This window comes from Dendropsophus ebraccatus, chromosome 15 (genome assembly GCF_027789765.1).
Source record: "Dendropsophus ebraccatus isolate aDenEbr1 chromosome 15, aDenEbr1.pat, whole genome shotgun sequence".
NCBI classification, from domain to species: domain Eukaryota; kingdom Metazoa; phylum Chordata; class Amphibia; order Anura; family Hylidae; genus Dendropsophus; species Dendropsophus ebraccatus.
In genome coordinates, this window is record NC_091468.1 from 37,787,868 (window position 1) to 37,801,364 (window position 13,497).

The 13,497-nt window shown below is 44.8% G+C and overlaps 1 protein-coding gene across 2 annotated transcripts in view; it reads left to right on the forward strand.

The window, feature by feature from the left end:
* Positions 1-13,497, forward strand: part of ABHD12 (abhydrolase domain containing 12, lysophospholipase) — a 68,476-nt gene that overhangs the window by 20,833 nt on the left and 34,146 nt on the right. Inside the window, exon 1 of one of the 2 annotated variants that reach the window (XM_069954684.1) lies at positions 11,702-12,163. The exons of the other annotated variant lie outside the window; for it this stretch is intronic. Within the exon in view, the coding sequence (XP_069810785.1) occupies positions 12,009-12,163 (155 nt within the window). The 5' untranslated portion in view covers positions 11,702-12,008. Of the gene's footprint in view, positions 1-11,701; positions 12,164-13,497 lie in introns of those variants that run through there. 2 annotated transcript variants of the gene reach the window in all.

Sequence of the window (13,497 nt, forward strand, 5' to 3'; positions counted from 1 at the left end):
CCTTTCTGTGTTTTTAATCCACTCCTGGTTTTGGTTGCAATATGAGGACCACAATACTGACTGAAATATACTGACTGAAATATACCCTATGGGTCCATTTACACGGAAAGATTATCTGACAGATTATCTGCCAAAGATTTGAAGCCAAAATCGGGAACAAACTATGCACAGAGATCAGGTCATAAAGGAAAGCCTGAAATTTCTCCTCTTTTCAAATCCATTCCTCGCTTTGGCTTCAAATCTTTGGCAGATAATCTGTCAGATAATCTTTCTGTGTAAATGGACCCTTAGGTGTCTTTGCAATGTCTTTTCACTTATAGTAACGATCACAATGAAGTAGCAAAAGAAGGATTGGTGTATTACACCTCTCACCAGACCGCTCATTACAGTAGTTAGTAGTAGTACTAATTAATAGTCTGCGACCTGTGGTGTGCCGAGGATCACCACAGGTAGTAGACTATCCATGCATAGCCAAATACTGTAGTGAGCGGTCTGGTGAGAGGTGTAATACACCAATCCTTCTTTTGCTACTTCATTGTGATTGTTACTATAAGTGAAAAGACATTGCAAAGAAACCTTACAGTCTCTGATTTGAGACAAACAATTTACCACTAAGAGAGACATCTGTTATTTGTATGTTATTTATGTATTATATTTATGGTTTATAATTTTAAGTATACATATAGATGTTATCTTGTAGCTACTAGATATATCATCTGGGTCCAGTGGTTACTATATTAATCTGAGGTTTTTATTGTATTATACTATCTACATTAATAAAACAATATATCCATTTAGTAAAGTACCTTGGAGGATTGGTCACAGTTATTTATTTTATTCCTTTGTCAGAACTAGTTGGTGGATTTTCTCTAAATTTCACCCTTTTGTATACAAACACATACATATTTTAATGCAATTGTTATTCTATATACTACACATTACTGTATTAGTTTATTAAATTACACATATAGGCCTCTCATAACATTGCCAGCAACAATACCCCACAATGGTGTCAGCCAGTGCCCTACTTATAGAACGATCCTTATCCCCATATAGTGCTGCAAAAAAGCATATTCCAGCAGGACACAAAAAGTGCCTGCCTGTGCGCTATACCTTCTGCATGATGTCAGCAATGATTTACCGCCCTCATACTGTTCCTCCAACGTGCTATCAAAATGCTGCAGCAGCTTAGTGTTTGCATCCTCCCTGCTTTCTTGGCATTTTCTGACCTTACCCAGTCAGCAGCTGCACACATGCAACTTAGGCCACGTTCACACAGTTCAGATGCAACCGGTATTTTACATGTGTATTATGTATCAGTATTTGTGAAACCAGGAGAGAAACCTGCACAGAGGAAAAGTGCAGGGTCAGCAGAATAAAACTCCCCCCCCCCAACACTGAGGGCTCAGTGGGCGCTCTGCATCTCCAAGCGAATTAACCTCGGAAAACTTCAGTTTCGCTCGCCATTTATAAAATAAAAATAAAAAATGTACAAAAGTTGCTGATAGGTGGCGCTGTAGAGATCAAATCACACAACATATTATCTTCTTAGGTTTTTAACAGTGAATGCAGTGAGTCATCTTTAATCACTACAACATCTCAGTGAAAGCCGTCCTTCAGATCTGACACTCTGAGCTTGTGTCACAGCAGATCTGGTCCTTCAAGAAACACCATACCCAGAAGGCACACAAGTGAGCAGGGAGGTCACACTGCTGGAGATAATGGCTGATTACCTTCTTTATAGGTCAAAGTTTTAAAGTGTACCTGTCATGAAAAAAAAACTTTTGTCACATGTCTAAGAGAAGTTTTTATCGGTCATGGTCCGAGTGCTCAGACGACGACCAGTCAAAAGAATGAGCAGGGCAAGAAGTGCGCTGCCGCGCCATCCTCTGCCCACTGTGTGAGGAGACAGTACCATAGATTTACATTATGCAGCAGTCTCTTTGTGACAGAAGAGTCGGGAGAGGAATGTGCTGGGCATTGTTCTCCCCATTGTTTGCAGTCTAAACATTCGGACCCTAAAGCCCCTATTCCACGGGTCGTTTAAAGGAGCAATATCGTTCGTATTCGGCCGATATCGGCCGCTACGAACGATATTCGTCCCGTGGAATAGAGTGTAACGATCAGCCGACATCGTTCATGTCGGCTGATCGTTGCAGTCGCTTGTTTTTCAACATGTTGAAAAACAAGCGACTGATACAGCAACAATCTGCTGCCGTCGCTCCGTTGAATAGGAGCATCGGCAGCAGACGCTGCTATATCCTATGGGCTGCCCGGACGATCAGCGATCCCCCGGGCAGCCCCCCCCGCAGCCCCCTCCCGCACTCACCCGCTCGCTGCAGCCGCGTTGAATAGCGGCGGCAGCGAGCGGGGAACGAGGAGCAAACGAGCGCTAATAGCGCTCGTTTGCTCCTCCAAACGACTCGTGGAATAGGGGCATAACCGATCATCAAAACTTTTGACATGTCTGTCTAAAGGCCCTATTACACCATGCGATTATCTGCTGACAATTGTTTGGTTTAATAGCTCCAGTTAAAAACCAATAATCAGCCGACCTGCACAATGTCTGCTGATCCTTGTCTCTCAACATGTTGGGAAAAACGATAGCGACGTTCTGCTGGCCGTTGCTCCGTGTAATAGGAGTGGTGGCAGCAGACCACTATCCCCTATGGGCTCCCTGGATGTCCTAAAAATCGTCCGCGCAGCCTCTCCCACGGCTCCCCCTCTCTTACCTTGGTGCGTGTATTAGCGCCGGCAGCCAACGAGGAGCAAGCGAGCCGCTGATCTGACAGGTCAGCACTTGTTTGCTTCTCCAGATCGTCCGGTGTAATAGAGTCTTGCCAGTGCCTCTTTATTGCAGATAAAATACTTTTACTGCTACAACGCTACTTATCTGCAACTTTTTGTACTAAAAGTTTTATTTAATGAATAGGAGGAGGAGTAGAAAACCGTATTTACTGCTGCGATACGCAGCAGATTAGATCTAAATAACTGAACACAGCATCAAATCTGCTGCGTGTGTTTGTACCCTTAGGCTAGGTTTACACTATGTAAAAACAACGGCCGTATTTCATAACAACTGCCGTTATTTGAGAAATACCGACTGCTGTTTGCACAACAACGGACGTTTTTACATAGTGGGAACCTAGTCTTAAAGGGGACCTGTCACTATTTTCATGCTACCCGAATCATTGGCAGCATAAAACACTGACAGGCTTCTTTATCACAGTGATCAGTTGTATCACTGTAATCGTAGTTGTATCTTCAACTGGGAACTAGACTATTGAATAACTAGGGCAGCTCTGATGACTCCAAACCCTGTTCCTGGCTGAAGATTCAACTATGATTACTCTGAAACAGCACATCTTTTCAGAGACTTTTGTAGATTGGGAAGCCTCTCAACATTTACTGCTACTTATGATTCCTGCAGGAAGTGGTGTATTCTTTTGTGACACACTGCTCTCTGCTGCTACCTCTGTCTATGATGGGAACTTCCAGAGCAGGGGAGGTTTTTTTTTATGGGGATTTGCTGCTGCTCTGGACAGTTTGTGGCAAAGGTGGCACCATAGATCACTGTGTCAGGCTGGAAAGAATACACCATTTCTTGCAGGACATACAGCAGCTGGTAAGTACTGGAAGGCTTGATAGCACTGTGGTGGGGGTCTGACCTTTGGGACACTGAAGATGTCATCACTTGCTGAGATTTGAATACCCCTATAACTGTATTTTATGTGTGCACAGTGCCTCATTGTTGACAGGCAGGTGTGTGTGTGTGTAGCCGCCTCCTTCACCTCTCTCGTCCATGTAAATATTACTTATGGTTAGTCGGCAAGCAGTTGCCTTTGCTTTCCTGTAGTTATGTATCACATTTCGGGCAGTCCACATCTATTGTATGTTCAGCAGAGAAAATATGACCATGATATAAAGACTTGTGATGACTTTCCTGCATCTTTTATTAATATTCTTCAAAAAATGATCCCTCACATTGGAAATGAGTAGATATTAAGGCAGGCAATAAAGGGAATGTATCATCTGGAAACACATTTTTTTATGTTAAAATTCCAAAATTTTTGGTGTTTTTCGCTGGCCAGAAGAGCTGCCACAGTAGGATGACTTGTTTTCTTGTTTTCTGTAACGTGTTTGTCGGCTTTGCTGTATGGACTTCTACAGTGTGAGCAGAGCCATCTCTTTTTCATTAAAGGGGTTTGGAATCTATCAGCAGGTTAGATGCCTGAATCTGCTGATCTGTTCCCTTTATGAAGTACAACTGTAAATCAGCTTGTGACCTATATAACTACACTATATTGGACTGACTTCCCTGGTCATGTAAAAACCAAACTAGAGATTACTAGAGTTTACAGAAGTTGTGGTAGCCGGTCCAGTAGCTTGTTAGTCACGCACAGATGTCATGCAGTAATATTCAGCAAAAAATGAAAAATTGTGATGAGCAAAGCAAAATATGTAAAGTGAACCCACTCGCAATCCCTGACTAAATTTCTTTTACAATAGCGACTGTGACAGTGTGTGATATCAACTCCTCATTTACTTCAGCTGCCATAAAGCACACACACCCTGCTGCACAGATAATTTAAGGGTAGCTTTACACTTATCCGATCGCAGCAGATTTCACGCTGCGAGTCCACTTTATTTTTTAACTTCAGACTTTAAGGTGTACCTGTCGTTTCAAGAAACTTTTGACATGTCATAGAGACTTGTCAAAAGTTTGGATGGGTCCAGGTCTGTGTGTTCATATTCTTACCGATCAGGAGAAAGAGCTTGGAGAGGACCACGCTGCAGCGCTCTATTATAAACCTGACTCATAACTTTGTAACTATGACATGTCAAAAGTTGTTTTTTTTTTGTTTTTTTTAAATGACAGAAACTTTTTAGCTTCACATGTACCAAAAATCCGCTGCGAATCCATGTACTGTGAAGTTCTATGGGGTTACCCGGCCCCTTTAGCCGCCCGCAGCCTGGAGCATACATTACCCGCTCTGTGCCGCAGCTGCGTGTGAGGCTCTGGCTGCAGCGCTGAGCAGGTAATGTATGCTCCAGGCAGCGGGGGGGTTAAAGGGGCCAGGTAACATACTGAGGGTGGGTTCACACTACGGAATTCTCGTGAATAAACTATGTGGAATTTCGCCGGCTGCAACACCGTTCTATGGGCCGGCTGATTTTGCATTCCGCAGAAAGAACTAACATGTCACTTCTTTCAGCTGAATCAGCCGTCCCATAGAATGGTGTCTATGGAGCCGGCGGAAAGGCGCGCGTACAGCCAGCGGAATTCCACAGAGTTTATCCGCGAGAATTCCTTAGTGTGAACCCACCCTCACAGCGGAATGAAAATTCTGCTGCGGGTATGTAACCCTATTGAACTTCACACTGCTAGGATTTGCAACGAATTTAGCTGAAAACTTGCAGTTTGAAATCCGCTGCGAATCCGGTACGTGTGAAGCTACCCTTTGGCTAGGTTTACATATATAGGTTGCATCCATTTAAGTTTTTTGGAAGAAACTGACCACAACTGATGCCAAAAAGGTACAGTATCAGTGGTCATCAGGTTTTCTATCCTTTTTTTCAATAAAAAAAAACATCAGTTGCCATTAGTTTATTACATCAGTTGTGTTCAGTTTTTTCCTCTAAATACAGGGGCTATCTATTTAAGGGGTCAGCAGTACAGGAGCGGATGGCCACCTGTGAGGTGTACCCCTAAAGTAAATGGTCTACTTAAGGGGTACACCTCACAGGGAGCCATCTACTATACTGTTAGCTGCTACAGAAGGCAGCATCAGAGTCATAAGAGTAGGTGAACTAAGAGGGGGGGAGGTGAGGAAAACTCACATTGGAGCCTTTTACATGGGGACATCTCCTATAGGGTCAGCTGCTACAGAAGGCAGCATTAGAGCCATCAGAGCACGTGAACTACTATAGGGGGCGAGGGGGGGGGGCAACTCACATCGGAGCCCTCTACTGGGGGCAGCAAAACATGGGGACATCTCCTCATAGGGTGCTGCCCCTCCTGCAAGGGGCCACTCTCCTGCAGGGCTGGGGTCACAAGGGTTAATAGGGGGGCTGGGGAAACCTTTCCTTTGAGTTCCATAGACTTCAATGCATGCGGTTGCCGCATCACCAGACGGTGGTCCGCCAGGACGCTGCACGATAAGTTCTGCCGCACAACGCTTTTGGCGATGCGGTGGCACTATTTGCTCACCGCATGCTTTGAACTGTCCCATTTGAAAACAGCGGGTTCAGCTCAAAGATGCGATTCCCTCTGGCGCTTTTCCCCTGCGCCAGAGGGAAACCCCGCCGCACCCCCGGATGAGTGTAAACCCGGCCTTACTCTGACATCTGGCTGTTTGTTTGTTTTTTGACTAAAGAAAAACTTCATGTGCCAAATTTTACATTTTTAGTGTTGGTTTTTCAGAAAAAGTCCAGCCTCATACTCTGATCTTCCAACTCCACAGGCTTCGCTTATTCAGATATCCGTGCACAACAGAAGCCGACACGGTTATGATTGGTATAGTCAATTTATAATATGATCCATGATATGTGGAGCCGTACGTGACTGTGTGAGGCCTTGGGGTGACATTTGTTCCTATTTATAAGTCAGTTAGTGTGTAATGTATTCGCTGTCTGGCAAATTAATATATCCTCATATTTAAGATGTTAATAATAGCTTGTATAATGCATTTTATAGTGTTTGTAGTTTGTATTTAAAGAGAGTCTGTCAGCAGTTCTGAGCCCTCAAAGCTGCTGACAGCTCTACACAGAGGAGAGGAGGGGGAGGAGGAGGAGGAGGGGTGCAGAGGTGCAGAGACATAGAGGGAAAACCTACCTTCTGTCTATGTTAGTTAAGATGGGAATATCCCTTTAATGTTCCTGCAGTTATAAAAAAAATATTACTATGCAAGGATATGAAAGATATTGCTTTTCCTAAATGGCTCACAATTTATCTGTCTCCCTCTGACCACCTACTGAGCTGGCGGCACCACTGGGTATACATCAATAAAAGCATTCACCTGCAGCAGTTACCATGTGAAGCCAGTGTGAGGAGGCAGTATACATCCTATAGTATAGTGAGGCGGAAGCATACATCCTATAGTATATAGTGAGGCGGCAGTATACATCCCTCATACATCCTATAGTATAGTGAGGCGTCAGCATACATCCCTCATACATCCTATAGTATAGTGAGGAGGCCGTATACATCCTATAGTATAGTGAGGCGGAAGCATACATCCTATAGTATATAGTGAGGCGGCAGTATACATCCTCATACATCCTATAGTATATAGTGAGGCGGCAGTATACCTCCCTCATACATCCTATAGTATAGTGAGGCGGCAGTATACATCCCTCATACATCCTATAGTATAGTGTGAGGCGGCAGTATACATCCCTCATACATCCTATAGTATAGTGAGGCGGCAGTATACATCCCTCATACATCCTATAGTATAGTGTGAGGCGGCAGTATACATCCCTCATACATCCTATAGTATATAGTGAGGCGGCAGTATACATCCCTCATACATCCTATAGTATATAGTGAGGCGGCAGTATACATCCCTCATACATCCTATAGTATAGTGTGAGGCGGCAGTATACATCCTCATACATCCTATAGTATATAGTGAGGCGGCAGTATACATCCCTCATACATCCTATAGTATAGTGAGGAGGCAGTATACATCCCTCATACATCCTATAGTATAGTGTGAGGCGGCAGTATACATCCCTCATACATCCTATAGTATAGTGTGAGGCGGCAGTATACATCCCTCATACATCCTATAGTATAGTGTGAGGCGGCAGTATACATCCCTCATACATCCTATAGTATAGTGTGAGGCGGCAGTATATCTCCCTTATACATCCTATAGTATATAGTGAGGCGGCAGTATACATCCCTCATACATCCTATAGTATAGTGTGAGGCGGCAGTATACATCCCTCATACATCCTATAGTATATAGTGAGGCGGCAGTATATCTCCCTCATACATCCTATAGTATTTAGTGAGGCGGCAGTATACATCCCTCATACATCCTATAGTATAGTGAGGCGGCAGTATACATCCTCATACATCCTATAGTATAGTGTGAGGCGGCAGTATATCTCCCTCATACATCCTATAGTATATAGTGAGGCGGCAGTATATCTCCCTCATACATCCTATAGTATAGTGAGGCGGCAGTATACCTCCCTCATACATCCTATAGTATATAGTGAGGCGGCAGTATACCTCCCTCATACATCCTATAGTATATAGTGAGGCGGCAGTATACATCCCTCATACATCCTATAGTATTTAGTGAGGCGGCAGTATACATCCCTCATACATCCTATAGTATAGTGAGGCGGCAGTATACATCCCTCATACATCCTATAGTATAGTGAGGCGGCAGTATACATCCCTCATACATCCTATAGTATAGTGTGAGGCGGCAGTATACATCCCTCATACATCCTATAGTATAGTGAGGCGGCAGTATACATCCCTCATACATCCTATAGTATATAGTGAGGCGGCAGTATACATCCCTCATACATCCTATAGTATAGTGTGAGGCGGCAGTATACATCCCTCATACATCCTATAGTATATAGTGAGGCGGCAGTATACATCCCTCATACATCCTATAGTATATAGTGAGGAGGCAGTATACATCCCTCATACATCCTATAGTATAGTGTGAGGCGGCAATATATCTCCCTCATACATCCTATAGTATAGTGAGGCGGCAGTATACATCCCTCATACATCCTATAGTATATAGTGAGGAGGCAGTATACATCCCTCATACATCCTATAGTATATAGTGAGGCGGCAGTATACATCCCTCATACATCCTATAGTATATAGTGAGGCGGCAGTATACATCCCTCATACATCCTATAGTATAGTGAGGCGGCAGTATACATCCCTCATACATCCTATAGTATAGTGTTAGGCGGCAGTATACATCCCTCATACATCCTATAGTATAGTGAGGCGGCAGTATACATCCCTCATACATCCTATAGTATAGTGTGAGGCGGCAGTATACATCCCTCATACATCCTATAGTATAGTGAGGCGGCAGTATACATCCCTCATACATCCTATAGTATATAGTGAGGCGGCAGTATACATCCCTCATACATCCTATAGTATAGTGAGGAGGCAGTATATCTCCCTCATACATCCTATAGTATAGTGAGGCGGCAGTATACATCCCTCATACATCCTATAGTATAGTGTGAGGCGGCAGTATACATCCCTCATACATCCTATAGTATAGTGAGGCGGCAGTATACATCCCTCATACATCCTATAGTATATAGTGAGGCGGCAGTATACATCCCTCATACGTCCTATAGTATATAGTGAGGCGGCAGTATATCTCCCTCATACATCCTATAGTATAGTGAGGCGGCAGTATACATCCCTCATACATCCTATAGTATATAGTGAGGAGGCAGTATACATCCCTCATACATCCTATAGTATAGTGAGGCGGCAGTATACATCCTTCATACATCCTATAGTATAGTGAGGCGGCAGTATACATCCCTCATACGTCCTATAGTATATAGTGAGGCGGCAGTATACATCCTATAGTATAGTGTGAGGCGGCAGTATACATCCCTCATACATCCTATAGTATATAGTGAGGCGGCAGTATACATCCCTCATACATCCTATAGTATATAGTGAGGCGGCAGTATATCTCCCTCATACATCCTATAGTATATAGTAAGGCGGCAGTATACATCCCTCATACATCCTATAGTATATAGTGAGGCGGCAGTATACCTCCCTCATACGTCCTATAGTATATAGTGAGGCGGCAGTATACATCCCTCATACATCCTATAGTATAGTGTGAGGCGGCAGTATACATCCCTCATACATCCTATAGTATAGTGTGAGGCGGCAGTATACATCCCTCATACATCCTATAGTATAGTGTGAGGCGGCAGTATACATCCCTCATACATCCTATAGTATAGTGAGGCGGCAGTATACATCCCTCATACATCCTATAGTATATAGTGAGGCGGCAGTATATCTCCCTCATACATCCTATAGTATAGTGAGGCGGCAGTATATCTCCCTCATACATCCTATAGTATATAGTGAGGCGGCAGTATACATCCCTCATACATCCTATAGTATAGTGAGGCGGCAGTATACATCCCTCATACATCCTATAGTATATAGTGAGGCGGCAGTATACATCCCTCATACATCCTATAGTATATAGTGAGGCGGCAGTATACATCCCTCATACGTCCTATAGTATAGTGAGGCGGCAGTATATCTCCCTCATACATCCTATAGTATATAGTGAGGCGGCAGTATATCTCCCTCATACATCCTATAGTATAGTGAGGCGGCAGTATACATCCCTCATACATCCTATAGTATATAGTGAGGCGGCAGTATACATCCCTCATACATCCTATAGTATATAGTGAGGCGGCAGTATACATCCCTCATACATCCTATAGTATAGTGTGAGGCGGCAGTATACATCCCTCATACATCCTATAGTATAGTGTGAGGCGGCAGTATACATCCTATAGTATAGTGTGAGGCGGCAGTATACATCCTCATACATCCTATAGTATAGTGAGGCGGCAGTATATCTCCCTCATACATCCTATAGTATAGTGAGGCGGCAGTATACCTCCCTCATACATCCTATAGTATAGTGAGGCGGCAGTATACCTCCCTCATACATCCTATAGTATATAGTGAGGCGGTAGTATACATCCCTCATACATCCTATAGTATAGTGTGAGGCGGCAGTATACATCCCTCATACATCCTATAGTATAGTGTGAGGCGGCAGTATACATCCCTCATACATCCTATAGTATATAGTGAGGCGGCAGTATACATCCCTCATACATCCTATAGTATAGTGTGAGGCGGCAGTATACATCCCTCATACATCCTATAGTATAGTGTGAGGCGGCAGTATACATCCTCATACATCCTATAGTATAGTGAGGCGGCAGTATATCTCCCTCATACATCCTATAGTATAGTGAGGCGGCAGTATACCTCCCTCATACATCCTATAGTATAGTGAGGCGGCAGTATACCTCCCTTATACATCCTATAGTATAGTGAGGCGGCAGTATACATCCCTCATACATCCTATAGTATATAGTGAGGCGGCAGTATACATCCCTCATACATCCTATAGTATAGTGTGAGGCGGCAGTATACATCCCTCATACATCCTATAGTATATAGTGAGGCGGCAGTATACATCCCTCATACATCCTATAGTATATAGTGAGGCGGCAGTATATCTCCCTCATACATCCTATAGTATATAGTGAGGCGGCAGTATACATCCCTCATACGTCCTATAGTATAGTGAGGCGGCAGTATACATCCCTCATACATCCTATAGTATATAGTGAGGCGGCAGTATATCTCCCTCATACATCCTATAGTATATAGTGAGGCGGCAGTATACATCCCTCATACATCCTATAGTATATAGTGAGGCGGCAGTATATCTCCCTCATACATCCTATAGTATAGTGTGAGGCGGCAGTATACATCCCTCATACATCCTATAGTATATAGTGAGGCGGCAGTATACATCCCTCATACATCCTATAGTATAGTGAGGCGGCAGTATACATCCTCATACATCCTATAGTATAGTGAGGCGGCAGTATACATCCCTCATACATCCTATAGTATAGTGAGGCGGCAGTATATCTCCCTCATACATCCTATAGTCTCCCATCCTCCTCCCCGTGCACCTCCTGTCACCCTCGGCTCCGAGGCCCCGGTAACCAGGCAGCCTCCCCGGTGATTGGGCGGCCGGAGGTCACGGAGGAGGAGGAGGGGGCGGCCCGGAGCTCAGCTGTGCGGGAGGAGGAGGAGGAGGGAGCCCAGAGCACAACAACCGCAGCCCGGACACCGCTCGCTCCGTCCCTGATGTGCACATTCTAGCTCCGCTACCGCAGCCCGCCGCACCCCCGCCTGAACAGGGATGAGAAAGAGAGGCGAGCCTGCGGCCCGGGAGCATGACAGCTTCGGAGCGGCCCCTCTGGACCGGGACTGCCGCCTGAAGAACCTGAGGATCCCGGGGAGCAAGGGGCACTACCCCTCGGACTGCGACAGCCAGGGCATGAAGAGGTTCAGCAGGTACGGAGGGGGGGAAGCCGCATGCGTCATCTATCCGCCAAGGTGAACGGCTTCACTGCATTAATGCGGAGCTGCGGGTCCTCTATCCACCTGCACAGGGGGAGAAGTCTCCTCCAGCACAGGGTAGTAGTGACGGCTGCACCTGCGGGGCATGGAGGGCTCTCTGAGGTGTCAGACTTATAGGGAAAGTCACAAGTTCTTCAAGGATGTCTCCAAGATCTGCAAGTATGTGTGTGTCTGCATGGTCTGTCCTGGGCTCACATTACACCAGTGCTGTAGGTGGAGGTGTGCTGCTGACCTATACTGTGGTGTCCCCATTCATAGGGTGAGGAGATGCCACCCCTCCACAGGACAGGGGATAACTGGCTGAGCAGTCCGATTACCCACCCATCCATGATATGGCCCCCATATGAATTAAAGAGGCAGCAGCGCAGGCTAAGCCTCTGGTCTGTTCCCTGTCTGTGGGGCTAGCTTTTACTAATGAGCATACGCACTGCTGCTCTATTCACTGTATACTGCTGAGCATACGCATCACTACTCCATGTACTGTATACTGCTGAGCATAAGCACCACCGCTCCATGTACTGTATACTGCTGATCATATGTACTGCTGCCTTATGTACTGTATACTGCTGATCGTATGTACCGCTGCTTTATGTACTGTATACTGCTGATCATATGTACTGCTGCTTCATGTACTGTATACTGCTGATTGTATGTACCGCTGCTTCATGTACTGTATACTGCTGATTGTATGTACCGCTGCTTCATGTACTGTATACTGCTGATCGTATGTACCGCTGCTTCATGCACTGTATACTGCTGATCATATGTACCGCTGCTTCATGTACTGTATACTGCTGATCATATGTACTGCTGCCTTATGTACTGTATACTGCTGATCGTATGTACCGCTGCTTTATGTACTGTATACTGCTGATCATATGTACTGCTGCTTCATGTACTGTATACTGCTGATTGTATGTACCGCTGCTTCATGTACTGTATACTGCTGATTGTATGTACCGCTGCTTCATGTACTGTATACTGCTGATCGTATGTACCGCTGCTTCATGCACTGTATACTGCTGATCATATGTACCGCTGCTTCATGTACTGTATACTGCTGATCATATGTACCGCTGCTTCATGTACTGTATACTGCTGATCATATGTACCGCTGCTTCATGTACAGTATACTGCTGATCGTATGTACTGCTGCTTCATGTACTGTATACTGCTGAGGAAATGCACCACTGCTCCATTTACTCTATATTGCTGAGCATACGCATTGACGTTCCATCAATTTGTGGGACAACTGACCTCCATTCTCT